Source organism: Manis javanica, chromosome 2 (assembly GCF_040802235.1).
Source record: "Manis javanica isolate MJ-LG chromosome 2, MJ_LKY, whole genome shotgun sequence".
Lineage (NCBI taxonomy): Eukaryota > Metazoa > Chordata > Mammalia > Pholidota > Manidae > Manis > Manis javanica.
In genome coordinates this window covers 223,110,352-223,125,792 of record NC_133157.1, presented here as the reverse complement: position 1 = coordinate 223,125,792, position 15,441 = coordinate 223,110,352, and the positions used below count along the sequence as shown (strand labels likewise).

Below are 15,441 nucleotides of genomic sequence, written 5' to 3'. Positions count from 1 at the left end.
GGAAAACTGAATCCAAGGACATGGGAGAGGAATAATACATCAGAACCTAGAGGGGTCCACCCAGGGAAAGCAACATTCAAAAACCAATTAATGTGATTCTCAGATTAACACAATAACTTTTAAAAGAAAATCATCTCAATAAATCATGCAGAAAAAGCATTTGTCAAAATTCAATGCCTATTCATTATAAAAACGCTAAGAAAACTAGAAAAAAATAAGGGAATTTGTTCAAGCTGATAAGAACCTGTAAAACAAACCAGCACACATGTGCTTGTGGAGGGACACAGAGCGGCCCCTAAGATGGGGACGGCGGGGAGGGGGGCAGGCGCGCTTTCCCTGATGTCCCTCGGCATTTTACAAGCTTCGACACTCTGAAATCACACACTCACAACATTTAAGCAGAAAAGGGGAAGGCACATAAGATCAAAAACAAAGTCAAACTGCTTCCGTTCAAACAGAACATGCTCTTCCATCAAGAAGACCCTAAGGAGTCAACCAAACTGCCCCAAGAACTGATGAGGGGATCGAACAAGGTCACATACACAAGGCAACAGACAAAATTAGTTGCACTTCCGTGTACTTATGTGGAAAATGAAATTTAAATAGTAGTGACATGACAGTATAAAAAATGTGAAATTGTTATGATAAATATAACAAAACACATGCAAAACCTGTCCACTAAGACCTGGACGGGACTGCTGAGAGAAATGGAAGACCACATAAATAAAAGGCTTGGCCACGTTCACGGGTCAAGATTGTTAAGATGTCAATTCTCCTGAAATGGATCTATAGATTCAATGTAATCTCAATTAAAATTACAGCAAACGTTTTAAAACACAGGAATAGACAAGCTGACTCTAAAATTTGTATTGAAATACAAACGACTGGAAGCATCCATAATTTCCAAAAAGGAGAACAAGGCTGTGGGATGGATGCACAGCTCATCTGAGGCTCTGAGGCTTCAGGGATCGAGACGGGGCAGTGCTGTGACAAGGACAGCTCAGATGGGCAACACAGGACAGTCCCCAAATGCACCCATATATGCATGATCAAGTGATTTTTGGAAAAGGTAGTCCTCTCAACAGACGGAGCTGGGACAACTGGGTAAGAGTGTTTTTAATTAGCTTGCACTCGTACCTCATGCAGCACTCTGTGCCCAAGGCAGGGGCCTAGGGGCCCCAGGACACACAGCAGGAAGCCTGGGGTGGCCAGGCAAGTCTAGGTAGGCGTGGTCTGGTGGAGGTGGGGACGGGTGAGTGGGTGGGTTGAGGGGGCAGCACTGTACATAAAAGGTGGCCAGGGAGGGCAACAAGCAGAGCAGCCGGCCGGGGAGGGAGGCTTGGGGTCCCAGGCCCGGGAACTGACCCCGCAACCTGGCAGGGCCCAGCAGGCTGGACAGTCCTGGGAGAGATGAGGCTGTGGGGCGGTGGGAGCTGGGGAGGAGGAGACACATTTTAACAGCACAGGCCAGGGCGGGCAGGGGTGCCCATGGCCACCTCCCAAGTCCCCAGGCCACTGCAGGAGCCCCAGCACAGGAAGGATACCAATGCAGGAGAGGCTAGAAGAAGGCAGAGGAGCCAGCGGAGGAGACTGACCCATGACCCAAATGAGGGAAGGCAGAGCCCAGGAGAGCCAGGCACAGCTTGGGAGAAGCCTCTAGACAGAGGGAGCATCTCAGCAATAAAAGCACAGATCACCCAATTCAAAAACAGGCATAGGCTCTGAATAGGCTGGCCTTCAAAGGAGACACACAAATGGTCAGCACCACATGAAGACCCCGGCGTCACAGTGAATACAGACCAATCCACAGGGCGAGGCCCCTCGTCCCCAGCAGGCGGTTGGCTCAGAGGCGGAGCACCCAGCACTCGGGGAGGGCAATCGGAACACCTCGTGCTGCTGGCGGGACGTAAACAGTTCCGCCACTCGGGAAAACGGGCTGGCAGTTCCTCGAGGCAGTAGACCTGGCGGTTCCAGCCAAAGCACGCTCCCAGGGGAGCTGGAGACATGCCCACACAGGCCTGCACACTGCCCTTCCCGGCAGCGTGACTCACAGCAGCCAGAGAACCCCCCGAGCTATCCACAGATGAAGGGCATCCTGGTGCACGCAGGGGCTGTCAGAGCCCCAGACTGGGGCTGGAAGCCCAAGATGCAGGTGGCAGCAGGTGGGGTGTCTGGTAAGGGCCACATCCCTGACTCACGGCAGGCTCCTCCCCGCCATGTCCTTGTGTGGAGGCATGGTGGGGAGCCTTCTGGGCCCCTGGTAGGAGGGCACGAACCCCATGCATGAGGCCCACCTCATGACCTATCACCTCCCGAAGGTCCCACCTCCTAACACCATCATTTTTGGGCTCAGAGTTTCCACACGATGGAACATCAGCCACGGGAACAAGGGCTGGGCCACGCTCCAGCGTGGGGCACTGCGCACACCTGTCTTCTCAAGGTCACCAGCAGCCTCCTGTTGCCAAATCTGGCAGGCAGCTCTCCGCTGCCATCCTTCCTGGGAACACCCAGAAATCCCTCCCTCACCCCCCACCCCCAGCCTCCCCCACAGGAGAAATCCAAATGGCTCAGCAGGCCTGAGCGGAGGCCTGGGTGGGGGTGGCTCTGCCATCCCAGAGCCTGCCCTAGAGAAGGTTCCGGGAAACAAGGAAACAGCTCACACCTCACGGGCCAAGGCTGTGCCTGGCATGAGCTCAGTGACCTCCGGTGAGCCCCTGGGGCAGATGCCCTGCCCGCCCCAGCAGCCCAGGGGCTGAGGCCCATCCACCCGCAGCAGTGCAGCCCTTCACAGCCACTGCTCAGGCCCCTCAGTCAGGGTGCTGGGAGGGTCCCAGCAGCCTGGGGGTGGTCTGTGCCTCTGAAGTCACTGGCCAGACAGCACAACCCCTGACTTACAAGGCCAAGGTGAGGCTCCTCCCTGGTCTCCGCCACCCACAGTGACTGCCTGCCCTGTCCAGAGGAGGGGTCCCTGTGCAGGGGGCCCTGACCCATAGCAGGGCTGGCCTCACCCCCTCCAAGCTCCCGGTTAGACAGCAGGCAGGGCAGATGAGGCCGGGCCAGGTCAGCCCTCATACCCAGAGGACCACCTGCCCCCCACCTGGGCCCCAGGGAGCCCTCATACCAGCCAAGCAAGCCCAAGTCCATTCTCTCACATGGGCCCCTTTACATTGGGCTGTCAGTGACCCAGGCAGAGGAAAGGGGTGGAGGGATGGAGTGAGATATGGCCAATGCCCCGGCCTGCCTGCCACCCCCAGGCACACATGGGCCACGTCCTGGCTGCCTCAAGGGACTGGCCACTGCACTGAAGAGGGCTGAGTCCACAGACAGGGCTTCTGCATGAGTCAGGACTTGCCTTCAGTGCCAACCATCATGCCACTCTCTTCTATTGGCTTCCCACTGCTCTGGAAACAAAGCCCAAACAATCTACCAGGCCTGACCGGTGCCTGCCTCGCTGACGCCAGGCTTGGCCACAGCCTCTCCTCTGGCTCCCCACACAGACCATCTCTGCTGCTACTCGGGCCTTGTGGCAGTTTGAAAAGAGCAGCCACCAAGTTCTTTGCCGCTCCTCCCACTGGGGGGTGGAGTCCCCCTCTGAAGGACAGGCTGGGGGCTGCTCTGACCACGCAGAATGGCAGAAGTGATGCCACATGACTTCCACGCTAGTCCTCGGGGGTGACGTCGCTTCTGCGGTCTGTGCTGGAGCCTCGGCCCACACCTAAGTTTGGGGACAGTGAGGATGCCGAGCCACAGGGGAGCCCCAGTCACACAGAGTCCACATGCAGATGCTTTAGGGACGTCGCAGGTGACCTCAGCATCAGTCCCTGCTGGTCGTGTGGGTGAGGAAGCTTCCAGATGCTTCAGCCCCCGCTGCGGAGTACCCAGGCTCCAGGTGGTCCTGCCGAGGCCCAAGGAGCCGACACGACCCTCCGTGCTGCACCTGCCAGATGCTGAGTCACCAGCTCCATGGCCTCCCACCCCCGGCCTGGAGGCTGGGGTCTGGCCCTGGGCTGCTGGAAGGCTCCCCCTTTGAGACAGAAGGTCTGACCCACATCCAGTTCTCAACGGTGTCTTCCAGGCCCAAGACAACAGGCAGCCACCACCCCACGTCCGGACAGCGTCTTCTCCTCGGTTCTCGCCCTGCAGCCCCGGGAAAGCCCCTCCCTCTCCTGGCCTCCTGCCCCACACATTACAGGAGGGGCCTGGGTTCCACGGGCTGGCAGGACCCCCCAGGCTGTGCCCTGGTCAGTGAGCCTGGGCCCCGCAGAACGCTGGAAAGTCAGTGTGGGATGCAGGTCAGCCCAGGGGAGCAGGGCGAGTTCCACCCCGGACGACCGGCAGATGGCACAGGAGGCGGCGGAAAGCCCCTCTCCCTGCTCCTGGTTCTTAAGCAAACGCCCAGAAGGTCTTCATGTGCAGGCACGTGGTCATGGTTGGGGTGCAGTGAGAAGCCTCCAGGGCTCTGGGTCCTCCAGGCTGAGCTCTGGGAGGAGGGAGACAGAGCCTGCGGCGGCCTTCACAGCGGCGGGGCTGTCAGCACTGAGCCTCTTGCAGAGCGGCAGGGCCCCGGCAGCCCTGGCTTGAGCTGGGCCAAGCCTTCTTAGCCCCTGTGCGATCTGACAAGCAGATCTCCACTGGGAGGGGAAACCTGTTCCCGTGAGCCAGGAGCCCTCCCTGGACCCCCGCACTGCCCCTTGGGGTGGTTAAGCACACCCCCAGTGGACCTCCTAGCACACCCGCACTCAGGCCACCCTGACATGTACAGGTGAGCAGACACACACACAGGACTTCCTGCAGATACAAGGGAACCTACCAGTAAGTCTGGGGACACAGTCCTCCCTGCCCCACACCAGCAGGGGACACTGGGCACTCACATACATACTCACGTCCCCACCCTAGAAGTTCAGGGTGGAAGTTCAGTCTCTCTCTAGGCACGTACCCCCATAAGGTCCCCAAGGCTGTCTATGAACAGGGGAGTGGGGTCCAAGCACAGGGGCTGTTGCTGGTGGGGAGAGCTGAGATGCGGCCTCTGAGGGAGGTAGCATTAGGAAGGACCCTGGAGGAAGAGGTGCCCCACAGGAAGGAGGGAAAGAGAGAGGGGGGAGGCTGGCATGCACCCCACACACCCCAGGCAGGCCCCCCTCTGCTTCCACTTTCTGCCCCTCTAGGGTGCTAGTCTTAATCCAGGGGACCCAGCCCACTGCCCAGGCTCCCGCCACACCAGGCCTTGGGCAAGGCCCTCCCTGAGCCTGAGCGAGGCTGGTGCCCACAGTCCTGTAGCATGAGAATCAGAGGGGGAACCTGTCGGGGGTCTGACCATATGGGGGGCCCAAGGGCACTGTGAGCAGACAGTGCCGTACAGGACCTTGGCCTTGCTCGTGAGCCCCGCACTCACTAGGAGGGGCCGGGCCACCCAGAGCTCCGGGCCAGAGAGCCCCCCGGGCCTCGGAAGAGCCTCCCTACCTGCCATGGGCACAGCCTCACCAGAACCAGCTGTGGGCTCAGGTGCAGGGCGGCCCTGCCCCAGGCCTGGACCCGTTGTCGCTGCCATGCTCTATGCCCTGGACCTACAAACTAGGAGCCAGGCACAATTACAAGGCTGAGGGCAGAGGGCCCGGGCCCACAGGCAGACTTCCTGGATGGGGCTCCTGGAATGGCCGTCCAATCATGCAGATACCATTCCCCAGGGGCTCCAACAGGGACAAGCACAGCCCCACCACCACTGAGCCTCACCCCACAGGGGGCAGAGACCACCAGCCAGCCACCTCGGCCATCAGGGAGCCCATGCTGGGGGGACCAGGGCAGAGCCCCTGGGGCGGCTGGCAGAAACAAGGCCCACACCCGTGCCACGCCAGGTGAGGAAGGCAGGTCAGGCCCTGCCAGGGCCGGAGGAAGCCAAATCTTTCCGTCCGAAGGGCTGTCCTCTCTCCCGAGAGCAGCTGCCCTACTTCCAGAACACTGAACCGCCCTTTCCCCTGTAAAACCTTGGCAGTAATGGATGGTGGGTACTTGAGCTTTTTATGTCCTTACCCGGCAAATAAAAAAGCTGGCGGCTGTCAGTATGGAGAAAATACTGAGCAAGCAACCATATGTTGGCCTCAAGTCATTTCCAAATGCTAACAGTCTACAATGTACATATACTCGGCCTGGAATAGCGTCATGGGAGGCCCCAGAAGGCCATGGCTAGCAAGCAAGGCCGGCAGCCTGGTTAGGAGCCACCCTGCAGGAGGGGAGCAAGAGGGTCGGGGGCTCTGCAGGGGGTGGGCTTGGAGGCAGGAGGTGCTAAAGTGGTGGGCTTCTACATCAGAAAGTGGAGGCTGACGGGGCAGTGGCCCAGGGACATGTGATCACTGTGGGCCCGTCACTGCAGGCCAGGCCCGGTGTCCAATAGGGAAGGCCCAGGAGCCAGCGCTCCTCTCCAGACCCACACTGGACAGGTCACCCTCCAGCCAGCTGGGCAAGGCTGCCCAGGAAACACACTCAAGACCCAGGGCCCTGAAAACACCAAGCGTGACCCAAGGAACACCACTCCACCTAACCTGAGAACAGGATGCAAGACCAGAATGACCCACACCACCACCCCTGGGAACATGGTGCGTGACAGTGAGAGATGGGAGGGGCCCAAAGATGTGGCCCAGGGTCTCACGCGATAATCATGCGGATCCAACAGCGTCCGCACACTTCTGAAGGTCTGTTGTCGGCGTGTATGAGGGCACATGTGCCATCCCAAGTGAAAAGCAGGATCCCAGAACACTATTCACTTCAACCCAGTTCGCAAAACACTGTGGACTGAGAAGAGGCAGGCAGGAAACAGAAATGGGAGCAGTACCCCTCAGACGCTCCAACGTCCATTTTCCCTGTAACTCACATGTGTCACTTTCACAGTCAAGAAACAGCATAGCTCATCTTGAAAAAGAAATAGGAAGGATAATCAAATACATAATTGTACATAAAATCTGCAAAGGGCCCTCTGCTGCCTCGAGTTCTGGAACCCCGACTTGGAAGGGTGGTGCAGTTAACAGAGACAGATGGACAGAAGGAAAGGTGGGGGTGGGGGGAGTAGGTGGGCAGGTGATGGATAGGTGGCAGGTGGGTTTGGGCCTGCCAGTCAGAGGGGTGTGGTCCTGGCCACACCCAACCCCTCTCAGAGCCTCAGTGTCTTCATCTGTAGAACAGGAACATGACATGCCTGACGGCTCCCCAGGTCACAGGAAGGATGCAAGGAGCCGAGGGCAGGGCTGAGTCCCACCCAAGGAAGCCCTGTCCTGCTGCGGGGCCCGGTGCTTCCTCGATGGCTAACTCCAAACACATCAGGAATCATCAGGACAGAAAACTCCAAACCCACAGACGACGGGCCTAGATTTCAGAAGTATAAGCAGTATGGGTGCCCAAACCATGAGGCCCCTGCTGGGGAGGCTGGCCAGGGTCCTGTGTGGACAGAAGACAGGGAGGGAAGGCTGCTGGCAGCGGACACTTACTGAGACTGAGTAGGCACAAGGTGCTGGCCTGGAGTCAGGAAGCGCTGGCCCTGGGGGGGGTCCTTGCCCAGGGGACTGGCCGTCATATGCTTGCTACCCACAGAACAGTGTAACAGTTCTCTTCCAGGGGCCACCAGACTGCCCAGTTTGCCCAGAGCAAAGGTGGGAAGGGGAAGGAGAAGGCCAGGAGTGGGTCTGACATAGCCGTCAGCAGGGGGCAAGGCTGAGCGACAAGGGGACATGTGAAGAGACAGGGAAGTTCCTCAGGTCCGTGCATGGGACAACAGGTTCAGCTGGACCCAAGCACTCCAGGGCTCCTCAGGAAGCCAGCAACCCCTGGAGGCTCCCAGGGACGGCAGCTTCAGGATGCGGGCCACTTGGGACAAGGGCTGTGACCTCACCAGGGGATATCCACACAGGAGGGCGCTCAGTATCAGCCCTAGCCCAGCCCCAGAGCCCAGCCTGTCCACCAGCCCACCCTGTTCCCTTTCCTAGACAGGCTGGCTCAGGCTCAGAGAGGTGCTTTGACAGGCTCAGGGTCCCCTGGCAAGGAGGTGGCAAAGGGAACTGGGACTCAGACAGGCCTTAGGTTCCCCTTGGGGCTCCCCAAGCTGCACCGTGCTGGGATAGAAAGCTGAAGAGCTGGGGACCCATCAGGGCTCCCCGAGAAGGACTTGTGGAGTACAGCCTGGCCCCAGATGGTAGGGACTACTAAGCACCAGCTACCCACCCCCACACCTGCCAGGTCCCCTGCAGAAATGTCTGTCCCCTCCTCAGAAACCCAGCACTTAAGGAGTCTTTCTGTCAGGAGCCAAACCTCATCCCAGACCAGCTGCCTCACCCAGCCCGTCCCAGAGCCGACATCTAGGGAGCCCCACAAGGAAATACAGTGGGACCCCCACAGGGGCAGAGTCAATCACCCAGAGCCCCACTCCAACCAGCCTGTGTGTCCACTGCTGGCAAACCAGCTATGCAAATGGCACAACTGTGCCACATCATGTCCACATGTACTTTCACAGGTGTGCAGACCCTGCCCATGAGTTCTGGTGCGAGGCAGACACATCTGGGGAAAAAGCGTGTGAAAAGACGTGTGTCCCGCCACCCGAATGCACTTCTGCTTGCGTGTGTGCCCACTCAGGCATCCACATGGGGCACTGGTGCAGCGGTGTGCCCCACGGAGGCGGCACCTGCACACAGCTGCACACTCACAGGCTGTCCCTCAGCTCCTGCGTGTCACTCGGCGTCCCCAGGGACCAGAGGCTCTGCTCCAAGGAGGTCACTGCGGAGAGAAGGAACAGAGACGTCAGGAGCAGAAGGACCTGCACTGCGCAAGCCCCAAAGCTCTGGGTATGCCCCCGCCCCCAGCATAAGCAGGAGAGGGAGCCTCAGGACAAGCACGCCAAGGCCAGGGGGCCACCCAAGGGACCAAGAGCCTGCCAGGGTCAGGACATCAGGGCCCGGCAGTGCTGGGGGCCTCCAGGCTGGCACAGCCCCCAACCCCACACTTGGTCGGTTACACCCCTGGGCAGGGGCCTTCTTCCCGCCTGTCCTGGGACAGACCCCTAGGTCCACGTGGGGCTCAACGGTTCTTAGGAGTTGCCTCCAGGGGCCTCACCCTGGGTCTGGGGAGGGGGTGCCTCTCTCCTCCCCCACATCTTGCTCCTGTTCAGCACTTTCTTACTGGCCTGAGAGCTCTAGGTTCGGGCAGACACCACCCTTCCCCCAGGAGGGTGCAGCGAGCCCTGCCTGTCCCATGTCCCCAGGTCTGTGGGAGCTGAGGACAGGCCCCGGCCTGGTTGTTATGGCTCCCGCCCCACCCCCCCCCGCCGCAGTGCCCTGTGAGTGGGCCTGGCCTGCCAGGCTGAGCGAGGCTCTCACAAGCTCCCTCCCTACAGGGACTCGCCTGCATCACACGCTGACAGGAGGAGGGAGGCACTGAGGGGACAGGTGCAGGAGCGCTGTGTGGGCGGGGGGTGCAGGGCACAGCAATGGCCTCGGGGTCTGACTGCAGGGTGCCGAGTGGGGTGAGGCTGTGGCCACCCACCACCCCGTGTGACTTGATCTCCAGAGGCACGAGGTGGGCCTGGGTACAGACTCACCATTGGAGCTGATTCGGGAGATGCTGGCCGACGTGTCCTGGACTAGCTCGTGGAGGTCACCGGGCTCCGCCTGGGCAGCTGCAGGATGACAGGAGGGGGGAGCACACATTCACTGGGCTGCCTGCAGAAGTCGGCACCAGAGCACCACACCCCCTCCCTGGCTCAGGGTCGGGCGGGGCACCAGGGGTGCAGCCCCCAACCAGCAGGCGTGGCACTCACAAGCCAATGGAAACGGGAAAGCAAAGAGGGAGGCTCCTCGGGAGGTCCAGCCCAGGGCACCAGCTGCCCTGCGCCCCCAGGAACTCCACTGCTGGGCACACTCCAGGGGACGAGCACCGGGCCCACACGAAGGCCAGCAGCGCGTTCACCACGGCTGAACTTGTGAGTCACACAGGGCAGCAACCCAGAAGGTCCGCCGACTGGTGAAGAGGCGTGGTCCACCCTGGCAGTGGGACACTGCCCAGCCACGAAAATGAGTGTGACATGCTTCATGTGGCAGGGGAGCCTGAAGTCATACTGCGAGGGGAGACGGTGTCGCCTGTTCCCCTCACGTGAACTGCCCACCCCCAGCCCACAGGCACCGAGCGGGTTTGTGCTTGTGGGACTGGGCCGGGGGTGGGGACACTGCTCAGGGTGGGGGCTGCTGTCTGGGGCCAAAATGCTCTGGAGTCAGATAGTGATGGCACAACACCAAATGCACTAAAGCCACTTCAGTGTTTGCACCAGGATGGCCAAAACGGGAAAGTTTCTGTTGTGTGAATTTTACCAATCCAAAAACTCCATATAGAAAGTTCTGCAGACACTGCCAAGTCCTAGCGAGGATGAGAATGGCCAGACCCTGCTGAAAAGAGCTCGAAACAGCATGTGCCACGAGAAGGTCCCTGCATCCCTTAGAAAACCGGACATGGGCCACCCTGCGGCCCAGCCACGTGCAGTCACTGTGCACAGGAACACATGATGCCCACAGAAGTTGGGCTGAGACGGCCACAGGTCATGTTCCCAACACCAGGAAAGGGTGCCACACTGTACATGAGCAGAACACAAAGGCACAGTCCCTTCATGCAACCAAGCCACAGAGGAAGGACAGGCCACACAGTAATCCCACAGCTCTGCCTCCAGGGGTTGACCAGGCCCCAGAGCACACTCATCACAAGCCAGTTTATAGCATGTTCCAGCAGACAAGTCACCTGGTACCCCGGGCTGGGGGTGAGGCTAGGGGACTTCCAGGTAAGGGTTACCAGGCACATGCATTTGTCAAAGCCCCTGGATGACCTAGGATCTGTGCATCTCACTATACAAGAGAGAAATGAAAGACACGTGGATATTTAGGAGGTGTGCCCTGAGGCCCACAGCTCTCTCCAAAACACATGCAAAAGTAAGGGGATCAGTGATGGGCAGGCGGCCCACTCCCACTGACACCACGCAGCACAATGGGTGGGCACGTGGTGGCCACTGTGTGATTCTTCCAACTTTTCTGTGTGTTTAAAATGCCCCAGGTAAATGCAATCAAAAAGGAGCTTGGTGTGAGGTCTGGAAGGGGCTGGAGGTGCGGGGACCCTTCCCAAGCCAGCCTGTGGTGGCCCGGCATAGGGGAAACACCACCATCCTGGGCCCACACACCAGGATGCAGGCCCCAACCAGCTCTGCTTAGCGTCCCAGGGCAGAAGCACAGACTTCCCATGTGGGGCTCCCAGGAGGACACAGGTCACCTGCAGGCCTATCCTGCCAACCGCCAACGCCTCCCACTTCGGCTCCCAACGCTTCAGCCATCTCTGTCCTGCTGCCACCAGGAAGCATGGCCCCTGAGCACAGGGTGACCAACTCGGAGGGCCCACATGCAGGCTGGGGGCGAGGTGGTACCTGGAGTGGTCTCCAGGGGGCAGGTCCATGACGGAGGGGCTTCTTCCCACCACCACCTCTCAGCCACCTGGCTCCAGGCTGGACACTGCCAGGCACCACCTCACTGATGAATAAACACACAAAACAGGAGGGGGTGCATGAGTCACGGCCTGGCCAGCCTGAGCCCAGCCCCTGGGAAGTCCCCTAGACCCCTCGTCTCCCTGACACACAGTCCAGACTGTCAGGACCATGCTATGTGTCTCCACTGCCACACCCCGTCCCCAGTCCCCAGTAGAGATGGTGCCTCCAGCCTGGACAGGAGGGGCTCCCTCTCCGAACCTGGCAGGTCCCCTGAGAATGGTAACAATGTCGCACTCTGACCAAGAGGCTTGAACGGAAAGAGGAGAGCGTGGAGACGAGCGGGGAACCGCACACAGGGGCACAAACACGGAGCGGAGCCCGCAGCAGTGATACCCGGAGGGTGAGCCTGGAGCTCCCCTGTAACATGGCGACACGCCCCTGGGAGCCCATGAGCTTCTTCTACAGGACACACATGAGGAGCGGGGCTCAGGCAGCGCCCGCTCCCAGGCCTCTGTCCTCATCTGCAACATGAGGCAGAGGGACTACTCAGCTCTAAGAATCCTTCATGCCCTCCCCATGCATGCGGATGACTCCAGAAGCCCCTCACACTGGGGCAGACGGGTGGGGGCACGTCTCCCACACTTGTCCCTTCTTGAGGCTGGGCTCTGGATACCTCTTCAAGCCCTGTCTTCTGACCACCACGTCCTGCCCTTGTGGCAGTGGCCTGATTGGCCATTTGGAACCAAGTCCTTGTCATAAAACTACTGACCCATGAAGTGGCCTTCATCTTTCCAGATAACTGTGGTTCTGAGACATTCTGTCTCGGATCTGGGCTGAGGCATCTGAGCTCCAGGAGGCTGAGTGGGTGGCTCAGTGCACCAGCTAGTAAGTGCCAGGAGAGACAGCAGGCGGCTTTCACAAAGGTGACACGCTACCCCATGGGCAGCCATTGGTCTCAGGGAGAGCCCCATGGAGACGCAGCAGCAGTGAGGAGGCCTCAGGCAAGGAGCAGAGCCTGGAGTGCCCCGGAGCCACATAGGCTCTCAGCTCACCAGCCCCTGCTCCAGCAGTGAGTCAGGGCAGAGCCCCCTGGGGCCAAGCAGGTCCTCCCAGAGAGGCTCCCCCACTGGCCTGGGGTGCAGGAGGCGGGAGCCGGGCAGAAGCTGCAGGGCTGGGCAAAGCTTCCCTGAGGGGCACGGTCCAGGGCAGGTCTGGTCCCCAGCCAGCGGGCAGATGCCAAGCCTCCATCACAGAGGTCCCTGTGAGCAGCCCATAGAGACCCCTGCCTCAGGATGACACAGTGGGCGTGCCAGTCTTGCAACAGATGCAGGTCAGGCGGATATTTCTGATGCCACTGTGGGGTTTGTAGACACCTAGAGTCACCATGGGCGGGCATGAAATGAGGGCTGTGGGCGTGGGTGGGGGCTGCCAGCCACTGCCTTGGAGCGGCTGCGGACCCAGGGCGGGGGTGGTGTGTGCATTCCTGGGTGAAGATGTAAGGCAGTTCCAGCCAGGACAAGGACTGCTGCCGGGCCCCCACCAGGCCTACCCCTCCCCCACTGGAACCTGGGCGAGGGCGTGGGGGCCTGTTACCTCAGCTGGAGAGATGCCAGGGTAGATGCCAGCTGCACTGTCAGGCAACTCAAGTTGCCTCCTAGACCCAGCCTTTCCGATGGGCTCGGCCCCTGGCCACATGGCACGGGACATCTCCCAACCCCCTTGCAGCCACAGGGACTGCAGGACTAATCCCCCCTCTGGAATGTGGGAAGTGGAGTGTGGTTTTCTCTCATGTCCCCAAAAGGAACTGCACGCCCTCTGCCTCTCCCTTCCTCCCTGGCGGGCAGGCAATGGGGTGCCACATCCAACAGACCAGGGCAGCTCGGGGGGCAGAGCCACAAGCCGGAAGGGGCCTGGGCCCTGGGCCCTGGGGCAGAGCTGCCGGAGGCCTGGCCGCTGGGCTGCACAGGGAGACGCGGCCGTGCCCTTTCGGGGCTCTGCCCCAGCAGCTGGGCCTCCTCACCACCAACCACACACACAGCCCCATTCAGCAACAGGCGACACAGTACAATAGGGACAGAGGGACAGTCACTCTGGCTGAGGGGCAGGTGAGGTGTCTACTGCCAGCCACAGACCACAGGGGTGCCTCAGGTCAGCGGTGTGCACTGCACAGAAATCTAGCCCCAGTTCTCACAGAATAACAGTGCAGAGCTCCTCAGAGCACCCTGCCTCTGCCATAAGGGGGCAGCGCCAGGGCGGCCCTCCCCCAGTAAGCAGCTGAAACCCGGCAGCCAGGGGAATCCGGCTGCTCGTGGATGGCTTCAGTGTAGTGCCGCAGCCCTGAGAACAGCCTCCAGGCACCCAGCTGCTTCCTCCCGGCAAGACCAGCTGCGGAGCCGGTGTCCTGGGGCAGAAGCAGCCCCAGCAACTGCACCCAGCCTCCTGGGTCTCTGAGCAAATACACGTCCATGTGCACACAGGGCAGAACAAAGGAGAGCTTTCAGGGAAACGCCAACGTCCGAGCAGCCGTATGCCAGCCCTCCCACAGAGACAGATGACCAAACCCAGAGCAGAAGGACATACCCAGGAGCAGAACGTGACCCGAGCATAAGAACCCTCCACAGACACAGGCACGGAGATGCGAAGACACAGAGATGCGAGATGCAGAGACGCAGGGATGCAGAGACAGTAGAGACACAGAGACACACAGACACACAGACACAGAAACAACAGGGACAGCCCAATGGTGAGGACGTGTAAACTGCGTGAGAACCCTCAAGGCTGCAGGGAGCCCACCAGCCAGGAGAGCTGGCGGGCAGAGCGGCCAGGGACTTCTGACAACACAAGGAAGGCATCTGAGTGAACCCCCACTTGGGGTCAGCAGCTGGGGGCGGGGCAATGCCTCTGCGAATGGACCAGGAACACAGAAGATGACAACAGAGGCCCAGCCACGCGCCCCCAGGGTGGCATCTGGCGCACAGGGAGCGGGGAGCAAATGGAATGGATTTCAAGAAAAAGGACCAAAAGTACCCAAATTTTATGCAACTATGCACCCCTCGGCATAACTCCCAAGCAGGGTATAAACATTAAAAATAAAAAACCCAAGCCTCATCATAGTCAAAATTACAGAAAGCTGGGATAAGGAAGGAACTCTGAGAGGGGCCAGAGAGGAATGCATGTTACCCTCCCAAGGACAGACAGAAAAGGACTGTCCTTTCACCAGAAACCAGACCCAAAAGACAAGGAAAGACCCCTTTAAAGGACAGCAAGAAAGGAAAAAGCCTTTCAACCAGAATCCTATCCCCAGGGGAAATATATTTCAAAAACAGAGGCAAAGTAAAGACTTACTTTAGACAAAAAAAGCTGAGAGAATCAGTTCCAGCCAGACTGCCCTACAGGAAATGTGGAGAGAAGTTCATCAGGTCTAAAGGAAACGCGGCTCTACATCCGGAACTGAGGGGAGCCAGGTGGTAGGTACGCAGGTAGGTGAAAAAGACATTGTATCTCATTTCTAATTTTTACTTAGGAGACAAGTAATTATTAAAGCAAAATCAATAACAGCGTGTTGCCAGCAATGGTGTGCTGTTGACGACGTGCAGCGGTGAACTTGTGACCAGCGTCGGGGGGCAAGGAGAACTGGAATCCCCTGCCCGTAGGGCCGCAGCCGCAGGCAGAGTGACAGGGTATTACCCGAAGGCAGGCCGTGAACAGCCAAGACATACATATAAACTCTAAAGCAACAGCAGGTCTACTTAATAAGCCAGCAGAGGAAGTGAAATGGAATCCTAAATGCTCAATCACTCCAAAAAAATGAAGAAAGGGAGAGAGAAAAGAAACAGAGAACAGAAGGGAAAATACAGAAAGCAAATATCAAGATGGGAGATGTAAACATACACATATTGGTATTTCCTCCAAAGATAAATGACCTCAACCTAGTCACCCAACACAGT

At 59.2% G+C, this 15,441-nt stretch overlaps 1 protein-coding gene across 1 annotated transcript in view; it reads right to left on the bottom strand.

Moving 5' to 3' along the window:
- Positions 1 to 15,441, bottom strand: part of LOC108390238 (t-SNARE domain-containing protein 1) — an 86,434-nt gene that overhangs the window by 41,435 nt on the left and 29,558 nt on the right. Inside the window, 2 exon segments of the mRNA XM_073230239.1 lie at positions 8,685 to 8,754; positions 9,575 to 9,652. Coding sequence (XP_073086340.1) covers positions 8,685 to 8,754; positions 9,575 to 9,652 — 148 coding nt within the window.